The sequence below is a fragment of the Adelges cooleyi genome, unplaced genomic scaffold (genome assembly GCF_023614345.1).
Source record: "Adelges cooleyi isolate 19-005CV unplaced genomic scaffold, UGA_ACOO_1.1 ACOO_flye_CR_arks_rails_tigmint_CR_PRNA_249, whole genome shotgun sequence".
Lineage (NCBI taxonomy): Eukaryota > Metazoa > Arthropoda > Insecta > Hemiptera > Adelgidae > Adelges > Adelges cooleyi.
Window position 1 is genome coordinate 651,121 of NW_026095914.1, and position 17,980 is coordinate 669,100.

Genomic DNA, 17,980 nt, shown 5'->3' on the forward strand with positions numbered 1-17,980 from the left:
CTTTGGTGTAGTGTGTCTGTAATGTATTTTGTATTAACTAATAATAATTAAATATCTTGTATTAATTATTATTATTATTTTTTTTTTTTTTAATAAATTAGATAAATAAATAAATTAAATGCATATTAACAACAACGGTAAAATAAATAAACGCTATTTCGCCGATCCCTTCAAGTCGTTAGGAAAACTCGATCGCGCGACGCGAAACATTTTCTACTCTTCTTCTTTCCTCCTCCTCCTCCTCCTCTTCGGATGACCCTTCTTCCGGTTTTGTATCTGCCCCTTCCGTTTTGATTTCTTCTCCTTCGTCCGACGATTCCTCTTGCTCGGACCGCTGCCCGTCGGCCACGGCGTTTTCGTCCCCCGAAACTTCTTCGTTTTCCACGACTTCTTCGATTTCCACGCCGTTGTGCTCTTCGCTGCCGGACTGGATTATGGTCGACGTAGTCCTTGTGGAGCGTCTGAACACGGCCGTCCTGACGGTACCACCGTCTTCTTCTTCCAACGTCGTGTACGCTACTTCGTGGTGTTCAGAAGCTGCCAGAGCTGTTCCGCCTATGCCAAATCCGACTTCGGTGGTCACTAGTTTGCTATTCGGTTCGTCCTCTATCTCTTCCGCGTCCGTTTCTTCCGACTCGGAAACGTTTTCTTCCGCCTTTCTGGCGGCCTCTGCTTCTGCGGCGGCCAATCTATCCTCTTCCTCCTTGAGCGCCGCTTCTTCTGCGGCCAATCTATCCTCTTCCTCCTTGAGCGCCGCTTCTTCTGCGGCCAATCTATCCTCTTCCGCTTTTGCGGCCAATCGTTCTTCCTCCGCCCTGAGCGCGGCCTCTTCGGCGGCCAATCGTTCTTCCTCCGCCCTGAGCGCGGCTTCTTCGGCCGCCAACCGTTCTTGTTCTTCCCTGAGCGCGGCCAATCGTTCTTCTTCCTCTTTGCGCGCCGCTTCCTCTGCGGCCAACCGTTCCTCCTCTTCCTTGCGCCGCGCCTCTTCTTCTGCCGCCAATCGGTCCTCTTCTTCCTTGCGCCGCGCCTCTTCTTCTGCCGCCAATCTGTCCTCATCTTCCTTGCGCGCCGCTTCTGCAGCCAATCGTTCTTCTTCCGCTTTCTTAGAGGCTTCTTCGGCTGCATCAGAAGAATGTTGGTTTCCGTTGGACACTCTATCGGCACCGGATTCTGAATCACGTGCTGTTCTCTCTGTAATTATCGATTCATATTTTCAAACATTTTTACAAATATTCTTCTAACCCTATTTTGGTCGGGGGGGGGTAGGGGCAATATGATATAATTGTCCATACAAAAGATCTATAATTATATATATATTAATATTAAATAGGCGCACACACATTTTTATTTTATATTCATTAAACTGAGAGAAATTAACAACTTAAACAAAAATATGTTTTAGTAACCTTCATAAAACAATCTTTTTTTTATTTCAGTTTTAGTTTTTTATTTTTTTATTTACAAATTCATTCGTCTATTTTTTTCTGAAAACTTGTCAACATAATCTTGAATACTGATTTATTCAAGAATTTCTTTTTTAATTTACATTAAAATCAAAGACTAGTGCGTCATAGTGGTTATTAATTTACTCTTGACCTTAAAATGTACAAACAATATTAAAAGCTGAAATGAACAAAATTAGTAGTGCATTTTTTATTTTGCCAGAGTTAGTTTAGAAAAAGTTCTTTCCACAGAAGTTGTAGTTACTGGCAAGCATAAACAAATTTTATATATTTGAATTAAATCTTTGTAAACTTCATTTATATTAGACAATAATTCAATAATCGTTTGTGCATTTTGTACGCAATTTTTTTGTTATTTTGTACTGTGCTAAAATTCGATCAGAGTCAATCATTAAATTTTTATATCGTTTAGATAAATTAAAAATATGTTCTTCAACGTCTAACATATTTTTGCTCATTTTAATCTTTCCACATATACTAGGTACTATTTACTAGAATTTTTGTGACACATAAAGTTAAACATCAACAATTTTTCAGCTTTAGAATTTTATTTAGATAAAATGATAAGCGTTTTCGCAATATTAATTTGATAATGATAATTGATAAATGATAAAAGTATTACAGTGTGGTCGTTTATGAAAATATGAACTAAAAATTTCATAATAAATATCATATTACCAGTTTAAAATTTTATTTTTTGTTGTTATATTATAAAAAAAAAAATTAATTTCTTTAAAGAGGTTGGGGGGTAAGGAGGCTCTTTTTACCCCCCCCCCCCTCCTCCGTGTCTACGCCACTGAAGTGCTGGCTCTTAGACGTCTAACATTGGAAAACCGTGAATTTCTTTAAGCAGTAATATCGAAAAAACTGTTTTATTAAATTCTAATTTCTATTGCTTCGACTTTTTATACAAGCAAACATTTGCACTAGAGTGTCGGAATGTAGTTAAACGACTTATCCAATGTGCAATACCAATAATTATTATCTTTTAACAAAAAATTACTAAAAACCATTCATAAAACTTGAAACTTCAATAATTTTAAAAATAGTTTTCCAAAACTGGTTATCGACCAGTCGAAATTGTTAGTACATTGTTTTTATTTTAAAAAACATGCTTAAATAGTAAAAAAAATAATTTTACTACAAGAACAATAAGTACCAATCAATTGTAGCACATTTTTTAAAAATGTCAATTACTTTGAAAACAACCGAAAATTAACTACAATTTTTAATAATGTTAAACATCTTAAATGTTTTACTAAAAAGAAAAGCATGGACCCTATTCAACAAAGTATCTAATAAATATTAATAAAATAATAATTATAATGATAATAATTTAATCCAAATTCATTGAGTTAAGTATTATAAAATGTATGTGTCACACACTAAAATTGAACCAAATTTTAATTTCAAAAAAACTTATAATATAAAACATTACCTGTTAAATTTATTATAGACTTTGTTGAATTGGGCCCACGCTTTTCTTTTTAGTAAAAGATTTAAAATGTTTAACATTATTTAAAATTGTAGTTATTTTCGGTTGTTTTCTAAGTAAATGACATTTTTAAAAACATTTGCTACAATTGATTGGTAAATAAATTTCCTCATAGTAAAATTATTATTTACTTTTTAGTTAACTTTTTTAGTATTTTTTAGAAAACCATATTTTTAAAACATTTTTTTTATTTATTTACTTTATTTTTACCCTTTAGCCCTATTAAAGGTACTTAATAATTATGAATATATGGTCACATATACTTCCACAGGGTGGCCGGCATGTGGCTAAAATCAACAACATGGTTATATATAACATATGTTATTATATCATTTAATATAAAATAATTCTAAGGACACCACTGGATTGAGAATAAAATCCTAATCCAAAATGATGAGTCACATGCCATATGTTGGTTTTGGTCACATGCCGGCCACTCGGTGGACGCAAGTGTTGCCAGATACCAAAAAACATGTTACATATCAATTCAACAAGATTATTTCTCCTGATTTCAGATGTGATATTATTTTTTTCGTTAGACAATTTTTTAACGAGATACGAGTTCTGTTTTAAATAATTTTAAAATTAAAAAAAAAATGAATACCATTTTTTGTACCCATAAAGCATCCTGAATGTCTCATTTGAAGCTCGGTAGAACTTTACATTACACCCTGTATGTAATTATATGATTATTACCCGTACCTAGTTCGTAGGCACCTCGGCTGGAAGTGTTGGCTGAAGTATCCACTTTTACCCTGGGACGACCCGAAGAAGCCGCAGCCGCTTCTCTTGTTTTGTTGTAGTACGACAGCATTGTCACGTTTGTGTCTACTTCTGCATCACCTGATAACCGTGGTCTTCTGCGCGCAAAAGCCTTGCCGCCGGCATAAGTCACACACGCCAGATGGCCTTTACCTGTTTGATCGAGAAAAATTTGAATCCATTAGTGTGGGGATGTGTTGATCGACTTATAAACTATGTCTTATGTCTGGGGATTTGTGGGAAATTCTACGTGACCCCTTCGTCACACAAAAGGGCATTATACCGATTGGTTCTATGCATTGTATGTGATCCAAGGGGAAATCGATGGTTCCTAAATAACCGAACGGAGACAGCTATAGTCAGCTGATCATAAGACATGGTCCAAGGCATTTCGTTTAAGGAAAACATTGCATTTTATTACAAGTGCAATACATACCTATTGTGTCGTAGTGATGGGTTTGGGAGTCTCTCAGAATGGCTTCAATGTAAGCGTCGGATTCTATCCGCTGCGCTATGGGTAACTCCATGTATCCGGTATGAGTACTAGGCACGAATTAAACATACAATATCAGTACAATACATTTGTCCAATCTGACATGTTAGCTGAACGTTTTGTTCATTTATTAACGTTATGACTCGACTAAATGAGTATAGCTCGTCTCTTTAATGGATTCAGAGCCAAATCACTAATACTCTAAAACCGTAGCTTTAACTCTTAAGATTTGCAAAAAAAAAATAGCCTATACTGCGCTACATTCTTAATAGGTAACGTGCTTTGTCGTTCTCTTAATGTTATATTCATTTAGTTCTTACTTGTAATGAGAATGTGTCGGTTTAGGCCTTATGGTAGGCGCGTATACTTGTTTAAGTAAACCGGCCGTTTGCGCTCGTATTGATCTTGTCACGTCATCGAAATTCTGCACAATAAAAGAAATTAGTCAGTATCATTTGGTCCGTAAACGTTCAGAGTTTCTATCGTGAAACCTCGTGTTAAATCTCAATAATCAGAGATCATATTATTATATTTAATATTATCCATCCGAGGCGGGCCACGTTTCCCTCGCCCTCTGCATTGTTAATGTGAAAAACATGATTTTCGCCTACCTTCGTTGGGAATTGAAAATACATTATCAAGATTGTATATATGATAATTTTACTACTCCCTACTGTAACATTAGAATTGTCTTAACATGAGTTTTCTTGGATTCTAAAAATAACTATCAAGTTGCTTCTGTGTTTCCCTTCCATCCAATCCATCATTTGAGTTTATTGTACTGTTTACTTCAAGAAACTAAAAAAACTTAAGGATTTTTGTTTTCTACCAGTGGTCACTCTGAGTTGAGGCGGGTTTTGGTTTGTTTAGAATTTCAGCAATTACATTGCTTCAATAGGGAGATAAAACCATCTGGTTTTTGTCTAATCTGTGATATTGGGGTGTGCCTGGGCCTCCAGGTTAACCTTTGCTCGGTTCAAATTCTTAAACCTATAAGCCGATCCGAGTAGACAGTAGGTATGTTGTATGTATTACCGTGGAACTCCTGGTGTTCAAGTACTCGTCGGTAGCATCGTGGCCGGGATGAGAACGATGCCTGTGCTCGATCCTGTCTAACACCCCGTGTAATGCCGCACCGGTTCTATGATGATAGGTGGGCGCAGGTATGTACCTATAGTTGTAAGGCAAAACCTTTGCCGACGGCCTCGCTGTTGTGGTGATGGGTGTCAGTATGAAAGGACTCGTTTGGTATACTTGGTGCGCCTAAAATAAAGAAAGCAACGCCCCAATGAGACATCTAAAAAGACTTTTTCAAAGCCAGAGAGGAGGGGATGGTACAGGGTGATTCATTAAGGATAAGACACTAATCTTCTCGGAATATATTGATATTTTTAAAAATATTTTTTTTACAAGATTTTTTGGTACACAATGTACTATATTTTCCAATATTTTGAAATAAATGGAAATTCAAAATTCAAACGCTAAAAATGTATTTTATTTTTTGTCTACAAATGTATGTAATTAAAAACATATGTTGCCATTTAAAAAAAAAACTAAAATCCCCCTTTTTGGCCTTCGAGGATTGGTGATATAAATTTTCAAAATATTGAAAAATATACTACGTTGTGTACCAAAAAATCTTGGAAAAAAATATTTTTCAAAATATTAATATACTCCGAGAAAATTAGTGTCTTATCCTTAATGAATCACCCTAAATCTGCAAATCGCCGGTTATTACTGAAAAGATGTTATTGGTAAAAAAGAAAATCTGCAAATAATTATTTCAAACAGTAAATTTATAACGAGCAGGCCTCATAATATGCTTATGCATGTGTAAATGCTTGGCTTCAGAGTGATTTTCTGTACGTGTGAGGTGTATCTGAAAATAAATGAAACTAACTAGAAAATGGCGTTGCCGTTTATTTATTACCCATATTTATTTTTGGTCGAACAATTTTTATTTATATCCATTACGCACGCTAACGTTTGAGTGTTTAAAAACTGATATTTACAATTAAATATTATGTGTTCTATTTGCAGATTTCGTGCGTATGTTCTGACTTTTGGCGAAGGTTATTTTATTATTAAAGTTGGCTTATATTTTGATTTGGCACAAACGCATAAATTGTATAATTTATTATGGTAAACTATAAAATACGGTTGTCTAAAATTAGGCAATTTCGTAGTTACGGTTTTATTGATAGTGACAATAATTAAACGAGTGAATTTACTTGGGACACTTTGGCTGAACATAATTGCTATTTGTTTTTAAAAATTAATTTTACACTATAAATAGGTATAATATTATTGGTGGTAGAACTGCTCGAGAAAAACAAAAATGAAATAAAATATCGTTTTGTTTGTAATACATCCTTGTCACAAAAGGTATACAAACAGGAATTTTGCATAATATTTGTATTATTATCTGTTTCCGCTAATTCTGTTGTCATTCAATCGTCATGGCATGCTGAACTAAAATAATTATCTTTATTCATTCATCGTATTACCTACAGCTGCAGTGTATAAATACTACACAAGTTAAATTATTGCATGTCGTATTTGTCCAGAGGGACTTTTTTGGCGTATAGCCCATAAAGTAATCATAAAAAAAACGGCCAATCATTTAGAATTGTTTAATTAAAATATTAGTAGACTGGCTTGCGGCCACATATTTGAAGTTTGGACAGAGATGATATATTGTATAGTGGTTAAGAGTCCTGTAATTGTTATTGACGGGTTTTTTCAATTCAATGTCCTATCGGTTTAACTATAAGGATATATTGAGGAGACTTGACTCTCTCGTCATTCAATAATTCCATGATGTTTAACTAAATACTCATCTTGGACAACCTCAGTAGATCTTATTATTAACAAGATAGGTATGTGTCTAAACTTCTACTTTCCTAAATAGCTATACAATTGGTCTAGTTTTACTCATTTATTTGTTGTTATAAAAGTGTTAATAAAACATTTTAAAATAACAATAAAATATAATATGTGATAGGTCAATATATAGCTGTAAATAATCATCTCTTAAGTAAAAATAGTATACATGTACGTACTGCCAAAAAGTTTATTTATCTCGAATTAAGATGTTTTTTTTTAAAGTTTAAACGCATTGTTAGGTATGCACTTGTAATTATAATAAATTCATTCATTTAAAAAACGCACTTATTTACACTGTAAATTTAAACAAAAACATTAACATCTAAATTGTATTTATATTAATATTAATTGTCGTTTAGTATATTTTAGCTTCGATTCGGAGCTGAAAAGGTATTGTTTTTACAATGATGTATTTTAATTTTTGTGTTCTAAACAGCTGAACCGATTTCTTCGCGTAGCAACTCTGTAGTACAGAAATCTTACCTGTAAGGTGCTTTATTGGACCCAAAAATTTCAAAAGTTCACCATTTTCCCTTCGAATCGAGTAAAACGAGCTCTATTTTTTTTAAGTAGTTGAATTAGTTCCAAATTTGTATGGAATAGTCATTAGACATAGTACTACCTAGATAAACCAAACAAATATCATAACCCCTTTCCCCAAAAAACGGGTGGAAACTTTTTTATTTGTTTAGGTGATGAGCCTAAGGTCTAGGATGGACCATTAACATTTAGATTTTTTTTTTATATTAAAAACCCCCCAAAAAAAGGAAAGTTACACTTTAACCGTAGTCAATTTCTAGGTTGCCAAGTTTTATACTGTTGATTAAGCCATCAACCCTATTTGCGTGTCCACCCTAATAACAAAAATACATTTTTTAAACATTTTCAAGTAATGTAAGTACAACGCTTTTATAGTAATACCATTACAGATTCGTGTACTCATACATAGACCTTGTCGGTATAATAACTATTATTGTACACATCCGAGTCACTACAAATTTTTTTTGGCACATAATAGTATATTATTAAATTTCACCATGTTTTTGTAATTATATATTAAGCTGTGTGTTACCTTATAGTACGAAGGCGGTATGTCATATCCGTCGGATGAGTAAATGGGCTGTGCAAAGAACAAAAAAACAAAAAAAATACTGTTTTTCAAAAACGAATAAATAAATATTTAATATGTCACACGTATATATTTTTTTTCACAATCGTGTAAATAAATTACAAGGGATGATAATATTGCAATACTATTTTTTCATTTTTTTTTTTTTTTTAGTCAACGACGGCGATTTAATATATATATATATATATTTAATTTTAAGCGAGCACTAAACACTGTGATTAGTAAGTGTAGCTGGTAACAACAACAATATAGGTAGGTAATGATAATAATAATATTATAATAATATACATGAAATAATATATTTTATAACGATTATAATCCGAAAACAACAACAACAACAACAGCGACGACGATAAATTAGGTATTTTTTTCATCGTTTTTTTTTTTTTTTAGATTATATATTTTTTTTTTTTGTATTCAAACGTTGTACGAGAAATGTCTGTACGTGCCGGGCCTTCCTCCGGACCTGGTGCTCGAGTACGAAGAGTGATAGCCGCCCGGCCTGCCGTCGTTGGACCGTGTGCTGCGCTCGATGGTCAAGCCTCCCGGTCCGTTGTTCTTCTCCACGCGTTCGGTGGTCGTGTACGACCGGCCGGCGGGTCCGCCGCTGGTGGTCCGCTGTTCCACCACGTATTCGTACTGTTGCCTGTGCACTTCCGGTACGGACGACGTCACCGGATAGCTGCTGGTCGTGTATCTCGGCGTCTAAATATTAATATTATTAAATATACATACGTATATATGTATATATTAATTTCCGCCAACATCAAAAAAAAAATTTTATCTTCCGTTTTTTTTTTTTAGCGGATGGACAGGAAAAAAAATATACAACCATTTTTTTTTTTCTTTCGAAACTAGAGGTAATTTATAATAATAATAATAATGTTTTTTTTAAATATTTTTTTTTTTGCTTTTTAACGACAACGGCGGCGATAACATGAAAAAAAAAATAATAGTAAAAGCTAAAAATATAGGTTGATATGATATATATCGTCGCTCGAGATGCAACCACCTCGTGTCTCGTTGGCCGCATTGGTTTTTTTTTGTAATTTGCGCGGCGAATCGACAACCGGACAAAACAGGGCAGTGGCCAATCAAAATAGGGCAACAAGTCGCAGTGGCCAATCAAAGTCGGGCAACTCGCTGCACCTCTAACCAATCGCGGTTGCGCCCCCCCCCCTTCTACAAACGGCCGTTCTAATATGTCTATGGACATAATTGTTCTCTTGTAAGTCCAGCGAAACGAGATGGGCGGTGTTGCATTTTAAGCGACGATATAATATATTATATATATTTATATGTGTGTGCGAGCGTACATAACAATAGTGTGATGTGTTTTGTGTACTTAGGTATTATATTATATGTTTATGATGTATACGTATATCTATATCTATTGTACGTGGGCGGGCGTCGGCTTAATGATAGTAACGGTACGTCAGCGGCGGCACGGAGCTGAAAGCGATGCGTCTCCTGGTCTTGCCCTCGTGCCCGTCCACGGTGCCCGGACTCAGACCGTACCGGGACGATCTGGACGCGTGGTTCTTGGACGGTATGGTCTCGGTCTCGTGCAAGTGTCTCCTGAGCAGCGCCGACCGGATCAGCTGGTCGGCCTCCTCCGGCTGGCACGCGTCCGTCTTGCGGGCCGGCCCGCCCTGCCGGCCGTACACCAAATACGGCTCCGGCACCTGGCTGGGCCTGGCCACGTCCGGCACCTTGTGCCACGGCACTCGGCTCGTGTACACTTTATTCCTCCTCACATTGACGTCCACACTCGACGGTCTCCCACCTTCTTGCGGTGTGTCCTCTTCCCGCTGCAACACACACACACACATGCACACCATTACAACATGATCATTATACTTGGTCAAAGCCGAAACAATTTAAACGCGGTCGTGTGCACCCTCCCCGCCCCTAACCATCCCCTAACCACCCCCGACCATCCCCTAACCACCCCTGACCACCTCCAACCACCCCCACCATCCTTATACAGTGTGTGTTGCAGCATTGTCGTCGTCGGCATAACTCGTGCTCGGCGAGTTATAAACCCATTATAGGCGTAGCCGATCCGTTAACATAAAGCCCCTGTCCCCACGTACATATAATATAATATACAATACAGTAACAATTAAACAGAATAGTATACATTAAATACACACAAACAATTAAATATCTATAAACATATAATATAAAATAGCACAGTTGTCCAAATTTAAGGGAATTTTTCAACGAAAAAAATTATGTAATCTAAAAAAAAAAATGCTCAATTTACTTTCAACAAACGATGGAAAATTAATTGTTTCATTATTAGTAGAAAAATATTATTACCTAAAGAGTAGTTTTAATGAATAAACGTTAACGATGGTCAAATAGCGACATACATATTTTGTATTTTGATTACGCCTATACAGGCGGAATGTTGCAGTGAAAATGACTAAGTAATTGTTCAGTTTTTAGAAAATAATTTTTCAAATTATTAGCATTTAAAGTTTTGGCCAGGAGAGAAGTACCAGGTGACTGGTGCGTGTGGATAATCTCATCCCCCAGTCTATATAATATCTACCTTTAAACGCCAACAGCTCAAGAAGTACAATGAATATTATCCACCAGTCGTTATGTGTGTATTATATCATTGTGCTGTCCATAGGTAAATCTAATGCAAGGTGATTGGCAGGATCGGCCGAGCCACAATACGTGAAAAACCCATTAAAAAATTCTGGAAATCCCCATCGACCAGTCATCGTCGTTTCCATTGCATAGTTTGGCTTTTCGCGGGCAAATCAAATACACAGGTCGCTATTTGACTTTTAAAAGTCACCCTATCGGTACCGTTTCTTTAAAGGCGTTTGTTCGACTCGGATATTGTACATAAAATATTATTGTAACCAGCCACGACCATATTATGAGAATTCCGAAATGTGCGCCAAAAATGTAAGAAACCAATTGTCGGCTTGAGGAAACGGCGATAATAACCGTTGTTGTTTTGTTATTTATTTCCAAGTTTCGAGTAATCGTACACTATTTTGTATAACATTTTATATATAGATTGCCGGACCGTGCGCACTTCTACAAATATAGAGTTGAGTGGCAGCCAAAATAAAAAGCGAAACGCAATGCGCAGTTGTATGTGTGGAATTCGGCCCGGTCGAATAAAATATTATATTATTATTTACAAACGCTAATAAACTTTTATAACAGCGTTTAACAGTCAACAGTTGTATAATATAAAAATACATAAAACTATAACGACAATAAAAATATAATAACACGTAGGTACAGAAACGTATGGAAACCGTTGTGTTGTATTATACAAAAAACATGTTTAGTATCTTACAAAAAAAAAATAATAATTAATAGCTATAAATCTACTTCAGAACACATTATCTATTTGCACTGCGTACAAGTCGACCACTTGCAAACATTACAACCGTTTTGATACATAAAAAAAAAAACACATCTTTCTTAAACAATTCAGAGACTTCATCTGATCTAAGACACTAGTTGGAAAATATGAATATTTTGAAATTGATTTTTTCCCTATAGTTGTAAGTACATAGTTTACTACAAGTTTCCATACTTAGACAGTTGTTATCTTCATCCCTTATACGCAAAAGAAGGTGGACATAATGATGAAAATTAAAAAACAAAACGATATTTATATTTTTAGAGAATTATTTAAAATGTATCTCTTATTACAGGAAGGTTAAACCAATATTGTATTTAGTGCATACTAAACGGATTAAACTGGTTTGTATTATTTAGGAGGTACTGAAGTCGTTCTGCATGCTTTGTTTATTAAACTGTTCATATTATGTATTAAAGTTTATAAAAATATTATTTAAAAAAAAGAAAAAGCTATAATAGTATTAGCATTTAAATTTGTATTAATGAAAAAATAAACTAAATCGTTTACTTTTCAAAAGAGTCAAATTAGTATGATAGTTTGAGGCGATTCGAACGTTTACAAAAAAAGTTCCTATTAATTATTTAAAAATGTTTATAAACATTTGTTTAAAAGTCATAATAATTGGTTAAGTAATTTTAGTCTACATCAATCTATTGCAAACAATCCCGTTTGTGATTTGGTACGTTTATATTTTATGAAAAAGAGTCATTTGTCTATTAAAAGTGTCAAGTTAGTTTATTTCAAAGAACCTTACTGTTAAAATACATTTGGAAAATTGATATTCACAATTGTAAAATATAAGTATAGAGCATAAGGAACCCGTTTAGGCCCAAGGGTTTATTATATATATATATATATATAAACTAAACGTTTTTCATAAATAATCTAATTTAAGCAGTATAGTAATGTATGTACAACTTACAAGTATAGGAAATGGGCAACTTTAAAAATATTCATGTTCTGACAACAATTATGATGCAACGATTGTGTTGTATGAGTTTTGCAACTGGTCGACTCGGTACCGCAGTGATTACACAACAATACAGGGCGGGCTTAGGTGTAATAAAATAATAGGTATATATATATAGTTAATTCGAAAACAATAATAACAGCTATAAATACATAATAATATTATTAGTATTAGTCGTGATCGTCGTTTTTAAAAATTTTTTTTTTAATCGGGTGTATGTACAAATGGGTGGTGAATAGGTGTTAAGAATAGATGGTAAGTTTATTCCGTGTAAAATCGCCGTCGTCGTTGTTTAAAAAACAAACAAAAAATACTAAAACCATATTTTTACCAAAAAAAAAAAAATTGAAAAAGTAAAAACAAAATACTAGATAAATTTGATTGCGCTACACCGTCTGAGTACAAAATACGTAATTACTGCAACGGTTTACTTGTGTATGTATATATATATGAATATATATATATATATCAATAATTGTGATTTGTTTTTGTATAAATTATTATATAAAAAAGTATATGTATATTTTTTTTAAGAGCAAAAAAACAAAATAAATTTAAAAAAAAAAAATGTTTTATATACTCACGGTGATGGAGTATGAAGTGGAAGGCTTGTAGTAGGCGGGCCTGCGGCTGGTGTAGAAATCGCTGGAGTAGACCATGGTGTTGTTTGGCGTGAACGAATCTCGATTACTCGATCTGCGACGGATATCCGTTGTATTTGTTATTTCAATTGAACCGATCGAGCAGCAGCAGCCAAGAAGAGAACGCCGGCCAGTGAGAGACTAAAAGCCGCGGCCGTTGTCGGTTGTTACAAGCTTTTCGCAGGGATCGCCGTCCCTTTTATACATATATATATATATATATATATATACACACACACAGAGAGAGATTCCGCCGGAAGGAGTAGCGAGTGGGACCTTGTGTGCAACACATTGCGTGCACCCGGCGCCGCACCTCCATACGGTGGCACACGTGTGTAATAATAATACAAAGCTGACTAATCCGCCTCTCCTGCGTTTTTTATATCTATTATTAACATCGTGGCAAAACGTCGACCGAAACGATTTTTTAATAACCACAATCACGGTCACGCGACTATACTGAACCGAACGACTAGAAAAAAAAAAATAGATAAAAAACCCCCGAGAAAAACTAATAATAATAATATTAGTATTGAAAACAACAATAAAATACAATACGAGCCGCCAACTGTTACGGCTGCAGTGATTATTTTCCAACGAAACGGTCAAAAGACAGTTTTAATCCGTTTCGAATAAACAAATACACTTTCAGTTGCAAACATTTAAAATTCTGACCAGGAGAGAAGTGACAGGCGACTGGTGCGTGTGGATAATCTCACCCCCCAGTCTATATACATCTACCTTTAAATGCTAACAGCCAAAGAAGTACGATGAATATTATCCACCATTCATTATGTGTGTATTACATAGTTCTGCTGTCCATAGGTAAATCTAATGCAAGGTGATTGGCAGGATCGGCCGGGCAGAGGCGGGGCTAATCAGCACAATACGTGGAATTTGCTATGGAAAATACTACTATAAAAATGCAGGTATATGAACCTATGAACTTAAAAGTATTACTTTTGTTTTACCATTAAATGGTAACGTTTATATTTTATTGATATTTTTAAAGAAAGAATAATTCGCTGAAAGTGTTGACTGGTCGATAATGACGTTTTGTATAATTATTTTAGAGTTACTTATGTTTAAATTTAGAATTGTGTGTAGAATGCGCGAATGAGGGCAAATAAAAATTATTCTACAGTCCACTCCTACCGTCCTAAATTTTGAAATTTAATTTAATTTTAATAATAATAATATTTATTTATTTTTAAAAGGTTTATCTATATATTTTATCCACTTATTCAATTTAAAACAATTTACTAAAAAATTTTACTGCTAGACAAATAGTCACTACTTGTTTAACTCTAAGCAATATAGTCCATATTGCTTTAACAATGAATAATACAAACACTTACATAAATTTATACGTTACAATATATTCTTAATAATGTATTATATTTTAATTTAAAAAAAAAGTAAAATATAAATGTCGCTTATTGTAAAAGTGGTGTTACTCCAAATTTTTAAAATATACATATTTTAAATGAAAAATAAATAAAAAGTAGAAAACATTGACCGAATAGTTACTTGTATTTGTTTTACTAAACATTAGTTTACAAAAAGCTCGTTATTTCGAAATTTAATTACAAGGACATAATTCACTTTTACAATAAACGACACGATTGTAATACGCTTTTTATTTTAATAATAATTTTAAATTGGCCCAATTTCCTAATATGATCAAACAGTGTTTTATGAAGATCACAATTTTGTTTAATAATTTTATGCCTATTTTACAATATGACCAATAGCCCGAAAAAATAATAATTAAAGATAATATTAATATTTTTGTTTGGTGTTTAAAATTTGCTAGAGTGGGGATGGGTGCTATGTTAATGTATTAAAAATAAAAATGTTTACAAAGTTCACTGCAGAAAAGAGGCATGTCCTTGTCTTAAAAAAATGAGTTGAAAAAAAAATTATTGGATTTTTTTTTTTTATAACTATACTAACATTTTAATGTAACCATCAACTTTAAACGCTAATAATATTAACACAATTCGAAACTTGACTATTAACAAGTTATTTTCACTACTAAATTCTGTTTTTTTATAGATTATTAAAATATATATTTACATATCTATGTTGCTATTTGAGAGTGTTAACGATTACCGTTTTAATATAATATAATATGATTTTTTATCAATAATTAAATTACAGTGAGGGTTTTATTAGAAGCTTAACAGCTCGTGTAATTTTTTCGTTGAAAAAATCATTGAATACAAGCAATTTGTGTTGGCCCGTTATTAAAATATAATCTATTATCTATAACGAACACGTCTATAAATAAATTACTGGTCACGGGCCGCGCACGCGTCGGAAGGATTTTTGATAGTAGGTATGCAAAATTCTGTTATTCGCCATTAAAATTTGTAATTTTTTATAAATAGCCCAATGATAGTTTACAAAATATAGTGTTAGCAATGACCTGGTTAAAAGTATTAACTCGATGCCGCCCGACCCGTCTCGTTGTTTCATATACACTTTGGATTCACTTCAATATCCCCGACTAGTTTTGAATTTATCTGCTTTATTATTAGACCGACTGCGACTGGACTGAAATCGGGTTTTGTCTCGTCTTGTTCTTTAAATGAACATTGCTTGTGGAACGTATACACTCAATTGGTTCCTTTTATATTTTCTTTTAACGACTCAGTTGTGGGCTTAGAAAAAAAAACAACATCATTAAACCGCGTGAAACGTCATCTTAAACGTGCAAAATATTTTTAAATAATATGTTTCTTTGCCAAAATAGTTATTATAAGGTATAACGTTACCTACGCCGTAGTGTATAAAATAAGATAAAAAAATGTTGAACAAATTATTGTACACTTATTCATATTAAACACTAAGAATGCGCAAAAAAAAAAGAAATATTAAGAAGAAAAAGTTCCTCCCCCTTCTGCGAGAAAGGGTGTAAAGTTACAGATATATTTTTTTAATCTTAGGCTGAAAAATGCAAATATTTTATTAATTTTTTGTATGCTTTTACTTAACGTAAATACCATAATTTAACTACACTAGTTATCGACCAACTACAAAATATAATTGTAGCAGTTCTCCCTCTTATAATGTAATTTACAAATGTTTATACCTAATATCTAATATTATGTATGTTTCATTTGAATTTTGATAGCTAAAGACCATATAAAAATGGATGTTTTTGAAAGTAGGTCCTAATTCTTGTTACGTTTATTTTAGTTAAGAATATCAATTGACTCATTGTGAATAGTATGTTGTGTCATTAGAGGCAACCCATGTAATGGACATCTCGTTCTAATGTGTTTTGGTTTGCACAATAATGTTGTTTATGTATTTTCTAGTTATGCTCAGGTTTTTTTTCTAACTTAAAATTGTGTTAAAAATGTATAAAAATAAGTTTCCCGTCACAAAGTAGGCAAAACACCCTGTGTAGAATTACCTAGCACTAGGTAATATTGTAATTTTCTTTTTTCATTATACAAGGTGCTTCAAATTTCACGTTACAGTGTTTTTATTGTTATCTACCAGTCATTATGTGTCAATTATTATTATGTGTATTAAGCCATCATTCTGTTTTTCATAGGTAATCTAATGCAAGGTGATTGGAAGGATCGTCCGGGCCAAGGCATAGCCAAATAACACTATAGGTAAGATGGAACTCCCACTATAAAATTGTATAAATGTACAAATACAATTTTTTTTTGGGGCCCTTTAGGTGCTGACCCTGGTGATAGGTTAACTATGAGCCAGCCAGTATATTAAAAGATATTGGACTTTTTTAAATTATTCTTTTTCCCACTTTTGTTAGTTATTAGTTAGCTCGATTTCTGTAGGTATATTTTCACACAGTATGCAAACCCATTCCTTTTGAGTAAAACCATATGAGCTTAAAATCATCGAACGGTAACATTTATATTTGATTAACTTTTAAAATTAAGAATAATTTACTGAAAAATGTCGACTAATCGATAACCGAGAGTTCAGTGGTATAGAGTGTATATTGTGCGCGCAGATAAAAACAATACTACTCTCCACCTTTGTTTCCGCCTTAAACGTTAAACTTTATATAATAATAAGTATTTAAACACTGCGGTAGGGTCGCCATTTGAATATTAACAGTCGCCCATTAATAATGTTTTAAACTCGGATAGTAATTATTGCCGCCGGTCGTTAAATATAATAATAATACAATAACGGATATTTCGTTTGAAACTTTTTAGTCAAGACAATAATAATATTATTATGTCCGCAGAAACAACGTCTGCGTCATGAAACCGGTATAACCCTTTTATGGGGGGGGGGGCGGGGGGGTAGGTACGGAAGATGTGTTTTATATTCGCATTCGGTGCCGACAAACAGTAATAACAGTAATAGTACTATTGTTGACCGTTTGTTCGTATAAACCGTATTGTCGGTGTACGACGTAACACGGCAAACAAACAAAGGGCAAGGGGGGGGGGCGGCGGGATGAGACGTAAGGATAAGGTTAAGGGAAAGAGATGTGTGTGTGTGTTTAAGGGCGAAACGTGCGGCTCCGCCCATCGCGATGGCCGTCGGGAAATTATCGCAGTGCCCGTTGTGTGTAGCTGCAGCTGACAGTCCCTTTTGGGGGTGGAAAAAAAAAAACAAAAAAAAACAAAAGAACCCCAAAAGGATAAGGGAGGAACAATGAGGGTTGGACGGAGACGGACAAACGGACGGGGTGGGTAGTTTGGCGTTAAGCGCCGTCGCGTGTACTCCAAGCATCCCTCTG

The 17,980-nt window shown here is 34.0% G+C and overlaps 1 protein-coding gene across 1 annotated transcript; it reads right to left on the reverse strand.

The window, feature by feature from the left end:
* Positions 1-71: 71 nt before the first annotated feature.
* On the reverse strand, positions 72-13,459 carry LOC126837463 (caldesmon-like). The gene is made up of 7 exons (XM_050571371.1): positions 13,186-13,459; positions 8,172-8,219; positions 5,249-5,476; positions 4,534-4,637; positions 4,157-4,263; positions 3,661-3,873; positions 72-1,191 (listed from the first exon to the last, which is right to left on the reverse strand). Exons 1-7 carry the CDS (start codon positions 13,258-13,260, stop codon positions 179-181), a joined length of 1,788 nt encoding a protein of 595 aa, XP_050427328.1. The 5' UTR covers positions 13,261-13,459; the 3' UTR covers positions 72-178.
* Between the last annotated feature and the right edge of the window lie 4,521 nt (positions 13,460-17,980).